Raw genomic sequence first — 16,763 nt, 5'->3', positions numbered from 1 at the left:
GCGCTTTGTGAGCCCAAAGGCCTTCGACCAGACATCTGCACCCAAATCCTGGGGCAACTCCATATTCCAAGCTAAGGTGTAGGTGGGAAGTGGTGTTTCATTATCAGTGGATGAGATTTTATATAGGATGGATATGAGATGTCTCGGTAGTTTCGGAAGGATACAAAGAAAGGTTGTGGGATCCCTCCCTAGGTCTTTCCTGTATTTGTGGTGTGAGATGTAGTGAAGCAGTCTGTTAAAGTTGAGCCATGAGGTGAAGATCTCTGAATGGGTCTCTGCTATTTGAGCTTGAGTTTTAAGTAGGTTATTTTCCCTAAGGAAATGCATTGACCCTACTCTGAGACTGTATGGATGTTTGTTTTGGTGGCCCTGTTTCCAGTATGGAAGCTCAGGGTTTTCAATGATCGGCGTGAGAGGAGAGTTTCTAGATGAAATGTGAGTGCTTGTTGCAAAAGTTTTATCCCATTCTGAGAGTGTTTGTGTGGTTATTAGGAATTTTGAGATATGCTTTGGCCTATGTACTACAGGAATACAAGCTAGAGTACCCACGTTATTTAGTTTAAATATTTGCCTGTCCAGGTATATCCAAGCCTTATCCATATTGTTATGTGACCACTCCACCAACCTTTGTAGGAATATCACTCTTTTATATGCAACTAAATTAGGCAACCCCAGCCCCCCTCGGTCCCTAGGTAAGTACATTGTCTTCTTCGGGATTCTGGGTTTGGTGTTTGCCCAAATGTACTGCTCTATGATGGTTTGCAGTTGTTTTAAGTATCCTTCCTGTAGCGGGATTGGTAATGCTTGGAGAAAATAAAGAATTCTAGGGAGGATATTCATCTTGAAGACTCCTATCCTCCCCAGCCAAGAGATAGGCTTGTTCTTCCAGCCTGATAAGTCTCTAACAATGTCATCTTTTAAGGGTATATAGTTATGTTTAAATAGATCTTCCACACAAGGTGTGAGATGTATCCCTAGGTACTTAAGTTTATGACTAGCTATAGGGATCGAGTATTTTTCATGTAGGGTAGATATATGTTGTGGGGGAGTATTTATATTCATGAGTTCTGATTTATTTAGGTTGAGGAGGAAGTTAGATACTGTTCCGTAAGAATCCAGTTCTTTTAGGAGTTCTGGGATGGATGTTTCGGCCTTAGTCAAAGTGAAGAGCACATCATCCGCGTATAATGCTTTAACAACAACTAATACGTCTAGTGACACCAGCGTCACTAGGGTACTTCTAAGAGGCGCCAAGGGTAGATATGATGAACCAGTTAATAATATGTAATATAGATGACAAGGAGTAACCCAGTAATAAATCAAACACCAATATTAAAGTACTCTTAAGGAATGATTATAAACATACAAAATAATAAAAGAATAATAGTTTATATTAGGGTTGCACTGATACCGATACTAGTATCGGTATCGGTACTGATACCAAGTACTTGCATGAGTACTTGTACTCGTGCAAATGCACCGATACTTAAACCGATACCTCCACTTACTACCCATATGCTATCTTGTGGCGTTTTTTCAAACTGCATGTTCCCATTTCATTTAAAGCTGGAGTGGAGACTAAACTAAAAATTGTTTACTACTGTTCTGCCAATACAAATTGCTCTTATTTGTATTATTGTAGGAGAGATCACTGTACTGCGTTCAGACAAACCCCTGAAGTACTGGGCAGTTAATAAACTGAGATTTCCAGCTCTGGCTAAAATGGCCCAAAAATATATTTCTGCCCCATGCAGTGGTGTGGAAAGTTGAACCTCCTTACTGATAGCAAAATCAGACTTATAGCTGAACATGCAGAGATGCTTCTGTTCTGTTCCTTAAAAAGAACTTGCCACTAACTTTTGGAAATGATTCTAATTGCTAGATTGTCTTTTATACTGCAAGTTCTCATCTTGCACAATTATGTTCAAAACATACTGTATTCTGAGGAACATCTTAGCTTATATAATTGCAGGAAGAGTACTCATAGGAAAAAATATCCCAATGAACACTCATTCTGCAATTATAGGACTAGATTTAGATTACATTTGATTGGTAAGCTTTACCAATGCTCTGTTCACATTTCCAACTCCATAGCCTTTAATGGAGTAGGACGTGTAATGAGAGCATTGGTAAAGCTTACCAGTCAAATGTAATCTAGTCCATAGTGTTGTTCACCATGATTAAACAGTATTCTGTTCTATTTTTTACTGTATGGCACTTTTGGTTGGTTGCAATTTTATATTTGTTATTTATTGATGTTGTTTGTTAATATATTTTATTGTAATATTTTTATTTCTAAACATGTTCTGTGAACTTGGTGACAAATAAAACCTGTTTTATTATTTTATAATGTATTTTGAGCTACAGTCCTTCATAATTATAAAGAAGGAATCTTAAATAATTAGTCTGTATTGTGCTTGGTAAACTGTCACATGACATAAAAAAAGTATCAGTAATTGGTATCGGTGAGTATTTGAACACAAGTATCTGTATTTGTACTCGGTCTTAAAAAAATGGTATCGGTGCAACCCTAGTTTATATATGTGTATGTATATATATATATATATATATATATATATATATATATATATATATACATATATATAGATACAAACTGTGTAGTCCAGTAAAAAATGGTTTCGTGCAATATCCAGCAAAGTCCAATGGGTAGTTCCCAGGGTTAGGTATGATGAGCGATGGGTCCAGAAAAGGTAGGCTGCTCCTCCAGGGTGTTGTGCCAAAAACACAGATAGTCGATCTAAGAAGAAATAGATAGAGGGCGCCACATGGTGCAGGTCATATAACAATAGAACAAAGCAGCAATAGGAACAGAAGAATCCTACTCACAGATTATGAAGCACAAAAGTGCAGTATTCGCATACAGGCGAGACGAGGACCCCTGTTGGCGACATCTTCTTACTGTAGTCTACCGGACGACGTAGTATGGTTCCGGCCTGCGAATACTGCACTTTTGTGCTTCATAATCTGTGAGTAGGATTCTTCTGTTCCTATTGCTGCTTTGTTCTATTGTTATATGACCTGCACCATGTGGCGCCCTCTATCTATTTCTTCTTAGAGCGCATAATGCTTGTTTATTCTCTGAGTCTCCCACCCTGATACCTGTGATTTTGTCATTAAGCCTAATTTTTTGGGCTAAGACCTCTATGGAGATAGCGAAAAGCAAGGGCGATAGGGGGCACCCCTGCCTTGTCCCGTTGCTAATATAAAAAGTGTCAGAGAGTGTCCCATTAACCCGGACTCTCGCATTCAGGGCTGAGTAAAGGGCCATAGTCATGTTTAGGAAGGGTGATGGAATACCCATCTCTCTCATCGCCCTTCGCAGGAAAGGCCAGCCTACCCTATCGAAGGCCTTCTCCACGTCCGTTGCAAACAGGACCATGGGGGTATTAGAAACCTTCGCGTAGTTGATCAATTGGATTACTTTGGTAATATTATCTCTCACTTCTCTGCCCGGGATAAATCCTACTTGGTCCCTGTCAATCAAAATCGGGAGAATTTTGTTTAACCTATTTGCTAATATCTTGGCCAGGATTTTCATGTCTACATTAATTAGGGATATGGGTCTGAAGTTACCTGGGTTTGTGGCTTGTTTGCCCGGTTTGGCTAATACCGTTATATGTGCTTCTAATAACATTCTAGTTAATCTAGGATCATCTCTGAGTTTGTTGAATAGTTGTAGCATGTGTCCCGCTAACACTCCCCCACATTTTTTATAGTAGGCAGATGTGAGATCGTCCGGGACAGGGCTTTTCCCGAGGGAATATCTTTTATAGCGTGCTGGAGTTCCTCTAGAGAGATTTCAGCCCCCAGGGAATCAGCTGTCTGTTTATCTACTGTTGGGAGTTGTAAATTTTGGAAATATTGGTTTAAGCCCTCTTCTAATGTGGGATTGTCATGGGTGGTGTTACCTCCTAGGTGGTAAGGCTTATTATGATAGGAACGGAAAGCTTCAGCTATCGTAATACTGTCTTTAGCTATTTTTCCTTCTGCGGTCCCTAAGGAGTGTATATATATATGTGTTCAGTTGCTTCCTTTTCAGGTTTCTGGCCAAAATTTTTCCCGGCTTGTTTCCTCCTTCGTAGTAATACTGTTTGAGGAACATGGCCTTTCGTTGGTAGACCTCAGTCAAATGTTGTTTGAGCTGAAGTCTAGTATCTAAAACTTCCTGCAGAATTTGTTCGTTATTTTGGTTTTGTTTGTGGGCCGCTTCTAATGTTGTAATTGATTGTAAAAGTTTGGAATGTTTTTCCCTAGCTGCACGGTTGAGTTTAGACTTTTGTTTAATTAATAAACCTCTTATCACCGTTTTGTGTGCTTCCCATTCTAACTGTCTAGAGGATGAGGAGTGTGAGTTTAGAGTGAAGTATTCTGAAATTTCTTTTTGGATTGATTCAAGAAATATTGGGTCATTCAGTAGGGTATCTTCTAACCTCCAAATTTTGGGGGATATTGGGATGTCTGGCCATAATATTCTGCACGTTACCGGGGCATGGTCAGACCAAGTGATAGGGCCAATAGTGCAGTCACCCGTGATAGAGAGTCCCTGAGAATCAGTATATATGTGATCGATTCTCGTGTAGCTATTGTGTGGATTTGAGTAGAAAGTATAATCCCTACCCAGGGGATGCATAGTTCTCCATATATCATGGAGTGTGAGACTCTGTAAGATGTGTTTGACTATTTTGATTTTCTTGGTGGCAACAATGGAGGTCCCCTTTGAGGAGTCCATGTGTGGTTCAAAGGAAAGATTAAAATCTCCCGCTAAGAATACAACTCCCTGGGAGTGGTCAAGGATGAGATTAGCAATTTTTCTGAAGAAGCCTATTTGCGTCTGATTAGGGGCGTAAATATTAATCAACGTTATTTGATGGCCATATAGGGAGCCTTTAATCAAAATGTGTCTGCCTGCGGAGTCTTTTTATACATGTAATATTTGTATTTTTAGTGACCTATGAAATAAGATCCCTACTCCCGCTTTTTTGTTTGGCCCAGATGCAAAGTATGCAGTGGGGTATTGTTTGTTGTACCATTTAGGTTCTTTACCCTTCTGGAAGTGGGTTTCCTGTAACATTAAAATGTGACTATTAAGTTTATTAAGGTCTCGGAAAGCGATAGATCGTTTCCCTGGGTTTTTTAACCCCTTAGCGTTAATAGTAGTCATTTGTAAGGAATGATCTTGAAATTTACTTATTTAAGGAGGCATTTTGGGACTACTATGCGGACCGGGGAGAAGGAACAAAAAAAAAAAAAAAAAAAAAAAAAAAAGGCTCCGCCTCCCCAGTCATTCGACCGACGGTTAGGAGAAAAAGGAGAAACCATAGGGTGCAGTGGTGACTGTAGTTTTAAACAAAAAATTTTTTATCCTGACTTAAATGCCAGGGCGGGCCGTGGACTGGATACACCGTAAGAGAAAGTAATTTATCAGGTAAGCATAAATTCTGTTTTCTCTTACAAGGTGTATCCAGTCCACGGATTCATCCTTACTTGTGGGATACCAATACCAAAGCTTTAGGACACGGATGAAGGGAGGGCACAATTCAGGTAACCTAAACGGAAGGCACCACTGCTTGCAAAACCTTTCTCCCAAAAATAGCCTCCGAAGAAGCAAAAGTATCGAATTTGTAAAATTTGGCAAAAGTATGCAGTGAAGACCACGTCGCTGCCTTACAAATCTGTTCAACAGAAGCCTCATTCTTGAAAGCCCATGTGGAAGCCACAGCTCTGGTGGAATGAGCTGTAATTCGTTCAGGAGGCTGCTGTCCAGCATTCTCATAAGCCAATCGGATGATGCTTTTCAGCAAGAAGGAAAGAGAGGTAGCAGTCGCTTTCTGACCTCTCCTCTTACCAGAATAGACAACAAACAAGGATGATGTTTGTCTGAAATCTTCAGTTGCTTTTAAATAGAATTTTAAAGCACGAACCACATCTAGATTGTGCAATAGTCGCTCCTTCTTAGACACTGGATTAGGACACAGAGAAGGAACAATGATTTACTGGTTAATATTCTTATTAGAAACAACTTTTGGAAGAAAACCAGGTTTGGTACGCAAAACAACCTTATCTGCATGGAACACCAGATAGGGTGAATTACACTGCAAAGCAGACAATTCTGAAACTCTTCGAGCAGAAGAAATAGCTACCAAAAACAAAACCTTCCAAGATAATAACTTAATATCTATGGAATGTAAAGGTTCAAACGGAACCCCTTGAAGAACTGAAAGAACTAAATTAAGACTCCATGGAGGAGCCACAGGTTTACAGACAGGCTTAATTCTGACTAAAGCCTGTGCAAACGCTTGAACGTCAGGTACTTCTGCCAGACGCTTGTGTAACAGGATAGACAAAGCAGATATCTGTCCCTTTAAGGAACTAGCTGACAAACCTTTCTCCAATCCTCCAATATTCTGGGAATCCTAATCTTACACCACGAGTAACCCTTGGATTCACACCAACAAAGATATTTCCGCCATATCTTATGGTAAATCTTCCTGGTGACCGGCTTTCTAGCCTGGATCAGAGTATCTATAACCGATTCAGAGAACCCACGCTTAGATAGAATTAAGCGTTCAATCTCCAAGCAGTCAGTTGCAGAGAAACTAGATTTGGATGCTTGAATGGACCTTGAATTAGAAGATCCTGCCTCGATGGCAGTGTCCAAGGTGGAACAGACGACATGTCCACTAGGTCTGCATACCAAGTCCTGCGTGGCCACGCAGGCGCTATCAGAATTACCGAAGCCTTCTCCTGTTTGATTCTGGCTACCAGCTGAGGGAGAAGGGGAAACGGTGGAAAGACATAAGCCAGATTGAAGGACCAAGGTGCTACTAGAGCATCTATCAGTGCCGCCTTGGGGTCCCTGGACCTGGATCCGTAAAGAGGAAGTTTGGAGTTCTGACGGGACGCCATCAGATCCAATTCTGGAATGCCCCATAGCTGGGTCAGCTGAGCAAAAACCTCTGGGTGGAGTTCCCACTCCCCCGGGTGAAAAGTCTGGCGACTTAGAAAATCCGCCTCCCAGTTGTCTACTCCTGGGATGTGAATTACAGATAGGTGGCAGGAGTGATCCTCCGCCCATTTGATGATCTTGATTACTTCCTTCATCGCTAGGGAGCTCTTTGTTCCTCCCTGATGATTGATGTACACTACAGTCGTGATGTTGTCCGACTGAAATCTGATGAATTTGGCCGCCGCTAGTTGAGGCCATGCTTGGAGCGTGTTGAATATCGCTCTCAGTTCCAAAATGTTTTTCGGGAGAAGAGACTCCTCCCGAGACCATAGGCCCTGAGCTTTCAGGGAGCCCCAGACTGCGCCCCAGCCTAACAGACTTGCATCGGTCGTTACAATGATCCACTCCGGTCTGCGGAAGCACATTCCCTGAGACAGATGATCCTGAGACAACCACCAGAGAAGAGAATCTCTGGTTTTCTGGTCCAGTTGGATTTGAGGAGACAAATCTGCATAATCCCCATTCCACTGTTTGAGCATGCACAGTTGCAGTGGTCTGAGATGAATTCGGGCAAAAGGGACCACGTCCATTGCCGCAACCATTAATTCGATTACCTCCATGCACTGCGCTACAGAAGGTCGAGGAATGGAATGAAGAACTCGGCAAGTAGTTAAAAGCTTTAAATTCCTGACCTCCGTCAGAAATATTTTCATTTCTACCGAGTCTATTAGTGTTCCCAGGACGGGAACCCTTGTGAGCGGGAACAGAGAACTTTTTTCGACGTTCACCTTCCACCCGTGAGACCTTAGAAAGGCCAGAACAATGTCCGTATGAGCCTTGGCTTCGTGAAAAGACAACGTCTGTATTAAGATGTCGTCTAGGTAAGGTGCTACTGCAATGCCCCGCGGTCTTAGTACCGCTAGAAGGGACCCTAGCACCTTTGTAAAAATCCTGGGAGCAGTGGCCAACCCGAAAGGAAGGGCCACGAACTGGTAATGCTTGTCCAGAAAGGCGAACCTTAGGAACTGATGGTGATCTTTGTGGATAGGAATATGTAGGTACGCATCCTTTAGATCCACGGTAGTCATATATTGACCTTCCTGGATCATCAGCAAAATTGTCCGAATGGTTTCCATTTTGAATGATGGAATTCTGAGGAATTTGTTTAGAATTTTTAGGTCCAGGATTGGCCTGAAAGTTCCTTCCCTTTTGGGAACTACAAACAGTTTTGAGTAAAAACCCAGTCCTTGTTCTGCAATTGGAACTGGATATAACACTCCCATCTTTAGTAGATCTTCTACACAGCGTAAGAACGCCTGTTTCTTTGTCTGGTCTGAAGACAAACGAGAAATGTGGAACCTTCCCCTTGGAGGAGAGTCCTTGAATTCTAGAAGATATCCCTGAGCAACGATTTCTAATGCCCAGGGATCTGGGACGTCTCTTTCCCAAGCCTGAGCAAAGAGAGAGAGTCTGCCCCCTACCAGATCCGGTCCCGGATCGGGGGCCACCCCTTCATGCTGTCTTAGTAGTAGCCGCAGGCTTCTTGGCCTGTTTACCTTTGTTCCAGCCCTGCAAGGGTTTCCAGGTTGCTTTTGGTTGTGAAGCGTTACCCTCTTGCTTTGCGTTTGCAGAGGTTGAAGCAGGGCCGCTCCTGAAGTTGCGAAAGGAGCGAAAATTAGCCTTGTTTTTGGCCTTAAACGGTCTATCTTGCGGGAGGGCATGGCCCTTTCCCCCAGTGATATCCGAAATAATTTCTTTCAACTCGGGTCCGAAAAGGGTCTTTCCATTGAAAGGAATATTTAGCAATTTTGTTTTGGACGACACGTCAGCCGACCATGATTTGAGCCAAAGCGCTCTCCACGCCATAATGGCAAAGCCAGAATTTTTCGCAGCTAACTTAGATAATTGAAAAGCGGCATCTGTGATAAAAGAATTAGCCAGCTTTAGAGCATGAATTCTATCCATGACTTCATCATATGAAGTCTCTATCTGGAGCGACTCCTCCAGCGCCTCAAACCAGAAAGCTGCTGCAGTAGTTACAGGAATAATGCAGGCAATCGGTTAAAGAAGGAAACCCTGTTGAACAAATATTTTCTTTAGTAAACCTTCTAATTTTTTATCCATAGGATCTTTGAAAGCACAACTGTCTTCTATTGGTATGGTTGTGCGCTTGGCTAGTGTTGAAACTGCTCCCTCTACCTTAGGGACCGTCTGCCCGCCTGGGGTCATTTATGGGGAACATTTTCTTAAAGATAGGGGGGAACAAAAGGTACACCTGGTCTCTCCCACTCCCTAGTCACAATATCCGCCACCCTCTTCGGGATCGGAAATGCATCAGTGTATACAGGGACTTCTAGAAACTTGTCCATTTTACACAATTTTTCTGGGACCACCATGGGGTCACAATCATCCAGCGTAGCTAAAACCTCCTTAAGCAGTACGCGGAGGTGTTCCAGCTTAAATTTAAATGCTAAGGAATCTGATTCTGCCCGCTGAGAAACCTTTCCTGTGTCAGAAATTTCTCCCTCGGACAGCCCATCCCTCACTGCCACTTCAGAGTGTTGTGAGGGTACAACGGATAAATCATCCAAAGCTTCTGATTTCTCATCCTCTGTTCTTAAAACTGAGCTATCACGCTTTTTAGGAAAAACTGGCAGGTGGATAGAAAAGCCGCAAGGGAATTATCCATGAAGGATGCAACTTCAGCATCAGATAAAGGCATTACACTGTCTGAATCTGAGATTTCACCCTCAGAGGCTACCAACGTATTTTCCTCTTCAGACTTATGAAAAAGAGCAATTTGATTAGTCGGAGCTGGATCAGAAACCTTACTATCTGAATCTCTAAATTTCCACTTGTGTTTTCCCTGTAGCATGGGAATAGCAGCTAATGCCTCAGATACCACAGAAGATACCTGGGCAGCAATTTCTGCTTGCAAATAAACTCCCACAGGAAATTGAGAGGAACCGCAGGGCACTGCCTGTGACGCCGTTAAGGCTTGGGATGCTTTAGGAGAAAGCTGTGGTATTGCCTGAACAGCATCAACCTGAGAGGAAGGTGGCTCAGAAATAAAAATTCTATCCTTATACAGAAGATTCCTCTCAATACAGGAGGAACAAAAAGGCAAAGGAGGTTCTACATATATATATATTAATATATATATTAATACTGTTCCTTTAAGGCTAATACGTAAACCAGTGTCCCCAGCAGGGGAATTCCAAAGAAATTTGAAAAATGAAAACCAGTTTGACTTATAAGAGAGTCAAAAATATGTGTGCGTGACAACCAGGAAGAGGGTTTTACTATCAGTGCAGTGACTTTTAATTTAGTTAAAAGCACCTCTACACCTCAGCTGTATAGCTGAGGCACCTACCTGCCCCTCTATGCTCCGGAATAGACACTGCAACTAGTTGAACTGCTCGCAACAGCTTTGGACTCCGTTTGGTCTTCCGATCAGAGGAAGTCACATGGCCGGCTCAACGCCGCCTAAGGAAAGGTCCACCTACAATAAACTGCCATGGGCGGTCCCAGCAGCCAAAATATATATATTTTTTTTACACAGGACTGCTTGACAGTATCACGGAGAAAAATAAAAATGTCTGTCACCACTCACATATACAGTGTTATAACCAACTTGCACCGGATAACCACTGCTTAATAAAAAACTGAGCCACCAATGATTAGATAAATCCCCTCTCTATAGTCACATTCATAGTGCCTGCTCACTGCCAATAATAGATCCTGACTGTGTTCAGGATGTAGTCCCAAAATAAGTGCAGTATAATTTCTTCAGTGCCAGAATTCAGGCTCTTAATTATCCCATAAGACAAAAAATGGCACTTACCTGAACCTCTAGCTATCCGGGAGGAGAGCTCACCCAGCATGAAAGGAAGCCACTCCTCACAGAGGCCTGTGGAGAGAGAAAAGACAGAGTAAACTTACTCAGGCTTTCTACACAGGACAGCAATCATATTAGAAAAATGCAGGGAGGCCCACCTCACAAGTTCCTAACTGCTTAAAAGCCACCACTGCCCTACTGAAGAGACTAACGTGGTGTACAGCTAAACCCAATCTTGAAAAGAAAGATCAGAGCAAACCTACCCTAGCTTTCAAAATAATAAAATCTTAATTGAAGTGAAATAAATCAGACACCCAAAACTTCACCTTCTCCTTGCACCAAGGCAAAGAGAATGACTGGGGGTTGTGGGAACGGGAGTGATACTTAACGGCTTGGCCAGGAGTGGTATTCCCAACAGTAATTGGTGATGCAGTGGACTCACTATATCTTAGGAAAGAAAGAAGCTCCTGAAAATTATATCTACAGATTAGTTAACACAACATGGTCATGTATTTATCGGCTGCAGAGTTTTCAAAAATTATGACCATAAAAATGTAACCCTTATAAACGCACACAAAACTTTTTTCATTATAAACATCTATTCCCCAGTGTGGGGCCACCTACACTACTACAGCCAGTAAAGGAGACTGCAGTCTTCGTGCTGCATGCCGGATTAGGGTGGACCAGCTTATGAAAAGACCACTTGGGGGATTGGTGAAGTCACAAGAACTGAGTCAGACAGTTCCTTGTGAGTCTGTGGTTGGGGAAGAGGGGTTTGAATATCCATATCTCAATCCCCAGACCACGTTAATTTGAAAGAAGGCACTGCAACAGCACTTAAAAGTGCATTTACCCTGAGGTGGGGGTTGCTTTAATGGAGTCACTATCAATCCCCTTGTTTATATTAGAGGGACAAGTGACCCCCTCATTTCAGATGAGATCAATGTGTGTGGGGGGTGTTCCATTAGAGCCCCCTTCTTCCTCATGGTAAAGAACATTTTTAATCTCTCTTGAATACATAAATAGCAATAACCTGCAGCAGCCCTTGAAGTGCTGTTTACCATGGGGTGCTCTAATGGAGCCAATATCCCCCTTCCCAGTTTGTGCTAGAAGGGACCAGGAACCGTCAATTTGAATGAGCAAAATCATTCAAGTTTCTTCTAGCACAAATGGGGGGGGGGGGGCAAGACCCCACCTCCTCTGGGTAAACTGCTGTGTATTTTTTTTAATTAAATATATAATTAGACCATTTCAAATAAAGAGTCTCTTGTATCTGTAAGTGGTCTGTTGGATGAGATATGAACTTTTAAAGCCCTCCAGACAACTGCAGACTAAAGGAAATGCATACATCTGCAGTGATTTTGTTGTTACTTATGATGTTATCATGCACACATTTGATAACATCACAGACAGCTCAGGAAACAAAAATGAAAGATGACTTTAAGATCTACTATTATAAAACATATTTAGTATTACATCACTTACCATTGGCATCTGGAAAACTGTACACATATGGCTCCTCATTCAACTCAGTCTTTGTAACAAGGAAATTATTCACATGGACATATCCTGTATAGACATAAAAGGTTATGTGAGAAACTATTATACGGCACAATAATTAGCTGGTGACACATGTCAGACATATGCAGACACACAAAAATAGGAATACAAGGTGTGATTATTTCTTTTAAATATAAAGTCAAAATTTTGTATTTTAAATCTTCCAAAATTTATGTACAGACCCTGGAAGGAACAATGGTTGAAGAACAAACAATTAAAAACACGCAGCTCTACTGATTAGATAAGGAACACAAGGGGTAATTGATTAATTTAATTACAGGGACAGTATACACCAATTTTAATATAACTGCATGTTATAGACACTGTGAAAAAGAGAAAACATGTAAGAGAAAACAGAATTTATGCTTACCTGATAAATTACTTTCTCTTACGGTGTATCCAGTCCACGGATTCATCCTTACTTGTGGGATATTCTCATTCCCTACAGGAAGTGGCAAAGAGAGCATACAGCAGAGCTGTCCATATAGCTCCCCCTCAGGCTCCGCCCCCCCAGTCATTCGACCGACGGTTAGGAGAAAAAGGAGAAACCATAGGGTGCAGTGGTGACTGTAGTTTAAAAAAAAAAAATTTGAACCTGACTTAATTGCCAGGGCGGGCCGTGGACTGGATACACCGTAAGAGAAAGTAATTTATCAGGTAAGCATAAATTCTGTTTTCTCTTACATGGTGTATCCAGTCCACTGATTCATCCTTACTTGTGGGATACCAATACCAAAGCTTTAGGACACGGATGAAGGGAGGGAACAAGTCAGGTAACCTAAACGGAAGACATCACTACTTGCAAAACCTTTCTCCCAAAAATAGCCTCCGAAGAAGCAAAAGTATCGAATTTGTAAAATTTGGCAAAAGTATGCAGTGAAGACCAAGTCGCTGCCTTAAAAATCTGTTCAACAGAAGCCCCATTCTTGAAAGCCCATGTGGAAGCCAAAGCTCTGGTATAATGAGCGGTAATTCGTTCAGGAGGCTGCTGTCCAGCAGTCTCATATGCCAATCGGATGATGCTTTTCAGCCAGAAGGAAAGAGAGGTAGTAGTCACTTTTTGACCTCTCCTCTTACCAGAATAGACAACAAACAAGGATGATGTTTGTCTGAAATCTTTAGTTGCTTTTAAATAGAATTTTAAAGCACGAACCACATCAAGATTGTGTAACAGTCGTTCCTTCTTAGAAACTGGATTAGGGCACAGAGAAGGAACAATGATTTCCTGGTTAATATTCTTATTAGAAACAACTTTTGGAAGGAAACCAGGTTTGGTACGCCAAACAACCTTATCTGCATGAAAAACCAGATAGGGTGAATTACACTGCAAAGCAAACAATTCTGAAACTCTTCGAGCAGAAGAAATAGCTACCAAAAACAAAACCTTCCAAGATAATAACTTAATATCTATGGAATGTAAAGGTTCAAACGGAACCCCTTGAAGAACTGAAAGAACTAAATTTAGACTCCATGGAGGAGCCACAGGTTTATAGACAGGTTTGATTCCTGTGCAAACGCCTGAACGTCTGGTACTGCTGCCAGACGCTTGTGTAACAGGATAGACAGAGCAGATATCTGTCCCTTTAAGGAACTAGCTGACAATCCCTTCTCCAATCCTTCTTGGAGAAAAGACAATATCCTTGGAATCCTAATCTTACTCCACGAGTAACCCTTGGATTCACACCAACAAAGATATTTCCGCCATATCTTATAGTAAATTTTCCTGGTGACAGGCTTTCTGGCCTGGATCAGAGTATCTATAACCGATTCAGAGAACCCACGCTTAGCTACAATTAAGCGTTCAATCTCCAAGCAGTCAGTTGCAGAGAAACTAGATTTGGATGCTTGAATGGACCCTGTATTAGAAGATCCTGCCTCGATGGCAGCTTCCATGGTGGAACCGATGACATGTCCACTAGGTCTGCATACCAAGTCCTGCGTGGCCACGCAGGCGCTATCAGAATTACCGAAGCCTTCTCCTGTTTGATTCTGGCTACTAGCCGAGGGAGAAGAGGAAACGGTGGAAAGACATAAGCTAGACTGAAGGACCAAGGCGCTACTAGAGCATCTATCAATGCTGCCTTGGGGTCCCTGGACCTGGATCCGTAAAGGGGAAGTTTGGTGTTCTGACGGGACGCCATCAGATCCAATTCTGGAATGCCCCATAGCTGGGTCAGCTGAGCAAAAACCTCCGGGTGGACTTCCCACTCCCCCGGGTGAAAAGTCTGACGACTCAGAAAATCCGCCTCCCAGTTGTCTACTCCTGGGATGTGAATTGCAGATAGGTGGCAGGAGTGATCCTCCGCCCATTTGATGATCTTGGTTACTTCCTTCATCGCTAGGGAACTCTTTGTTCCTCCCTGATGATTGATGTACGCTACAGTCGTGATGTTGTCCGACTGAAATCTGATTAATTTGGCCTGCACTAGTTGAGGCCATGCCTGGAGCGTGTTGAATATCGCTCTCAGTTCCAAAATGTTTATTGGGAGAAGAGATTCTTCCCGAGACCATAGGCCCTGAGCTTTCAGGGAGTCCCAGACCGCACCCCAGCCTAACAGACTGGCATCGGTCGTGACAATGATCCACTCTGGTCTGCGGAAGCACATTCCCTGAGACAGGTGATCCTGAGACAACCACCAGAGAAGAGAGTCTCTGGTTTTCTGGTCCATTTGTATTTGAGGAGACAAATCTGCATAATCTGCATTCCACTGTTTGAGCATGCACAGTTGCAGTGGTCTGAGATGAATTCGGGCAAAAGGGACAACGTCCATTGCCGCAACCATTAATCCGATTACCTCCATGCACTGAGCTACAGAAGGCCGAGGAATGGAATGAAGAACTCGGCAAGTAGTTAAAAGCTTTGACTTCCTGACCTCTGTCAGAAATATTTTCATTTCTACCGAGTCTATTAGTGTTCCCAGGAAGGGAACCCTTGTGAGCTGGGACAGAGAACTTTTTTCTACGTTCACCTTCCACCCGTGAGACCTTAGAAAGGCCAGAACAATGTCCATATGAGCCTTGGATCTGTGAAAAGACGACGCCTGTATTAAGATGTCGTCTAGGTAAGGTGCTACTGCAATGCCCCGCGGTCTTAGTACCGCTAGAAGGGACCCTAGCACCTTTGTGAAAATTCTTGGAGCGGTGGCCAATCCTAAAGGAAGGGCCACGAACTGGTAATGCGTGTCCAGAAAGGCGAACCTTAGGAACTGATGATGATCTTTGTGGATAGGAATATGTAGGTACGCATCCTTTAGATCCACGGTAGTCATATATTGACCTTCCTGGATCATCGGTAAGATTGTCCGAATGGTTTTCATTTTGAATGATGGAACTCTGAGGAATTTGTTTAAAATTTTTAGATCCAGGATTGGCCTGAAAGTTCGTTCCTTTTTGGGAACTACAAACAGGTTTGAGTAAAAGCCCAGTCCTTGTTCTGCAATTGGAACTGGGTGTATCACTCCCATCTTTAGAAGATCTTCTACACAGCGTAAGAACGCCTGTTTCTTTGTCTGGTCTGAAGACAAACGAGAAATGTGGAACCTTCCCCTTGGAGGAGAGTCCTTGAATTCTAGAAGATACCCCTGAGCAACAATTTCTAATGCCCATGGAGCTGGAACATCTCTTGCCCAAGCCTGAGCAAAGAGAGAAAGTCTGCCCCCTACCAGATCCGGTCCCGGATTGGGGGCTACTTGTTAGAGCGGCAAAGAGAATGACTGGGGGGCGGAGCCTGAGGGGGAGCTATATGGAAGCTCTGCTCTGTGCTCTCTTTGCCACTTCCTGTAGGGAATGAGAATATCCCACAAGTAAGGATGAATCCATGGACTGGAAACACCATGTAAGAGAAATATTTTTAAAAATGTACTTAGAGGCTCTAAATTTAGCACTGTTGATGAGGTTAGGCTGGGAGACCCACTGAAATGGGCTGAGAAAGTAGAAAGTACACCCCCCTACATTTGAAAAGACCCTTACACAAGCTGGAGACTGTTGACATCAGTATAGTCTGAAAATCAGCACAATGTTATTTAAAAATAAGTTATAAGTAAAACTAGTGCACAATGTCCCAAAATAAATGATTGTGTGTGTATGTATGTATGCTTCTCGTTGGTCTATATTTGAATATAGAGGGTCCTAAATAATTAAAGGGACACTGAACCCAAATTTTTTCTTTCATGATTCAGATATAACATGCAAATTTAAGCAACTTTCTCATTTACTCCTATTATCAATTTTTCTTCGTTCTCTAGCTTTCTTTATTTGAAAAAGAAGGCATCTAAGCTATTTTTTGGTTCAGGACCATGGAAAGCAATTGTTTATTGGTGGGTGAATTTATCCACCAATCAGCAAGAACAACACAGTGTGTTCCCCAAAAATGGGCCGGCATCTAAACTTACATTCTTG

At 42.4% G+C, this 16,763-nt stretch overlaps 1 protein-coding gene across 1 annotated transcript in view; it reads right to left on the bottom strand.

Moving 5' to 3' along the window:
* LOC128657114 (gastrula zinc finger protein XlCGF26.1-like) overlaps positions 1-16,763 on the bottom strand; it is a 110,378-nt gene that overhangs the window by 14,508 nt on the left and 79,107 nt on the right. Inside the window, exon 4 of the mRNA XM_053711363.1 lies at positions 12,291-12,374. Coding sequence (XP_053567338.1) covers positions 12,291-12,374 — 84 coding nt within the window. The remainder of the gene's footprint in view (positions 1-12,290; positions 12,375-16,763) is intronic.

The sequence above is a fragment of the Bombina bombina genome, chromosome 4, assembly GCF_027579735.1.
Source record: "Bombina bombina isolate aBomBom1 chromosome 4, aBomBom1.pri, whole genome shotgun sequence".
In the NCBI taxonomy this organism is placed as follows: Eukaryota; Metazoa; Chordata; class Amphibia; order Anura; family Bombinatoridae; genus Bombina; species Bombina bombina.
This window is presented reverse-complemented; position numbering and strand designations above follow the sequence as displayed.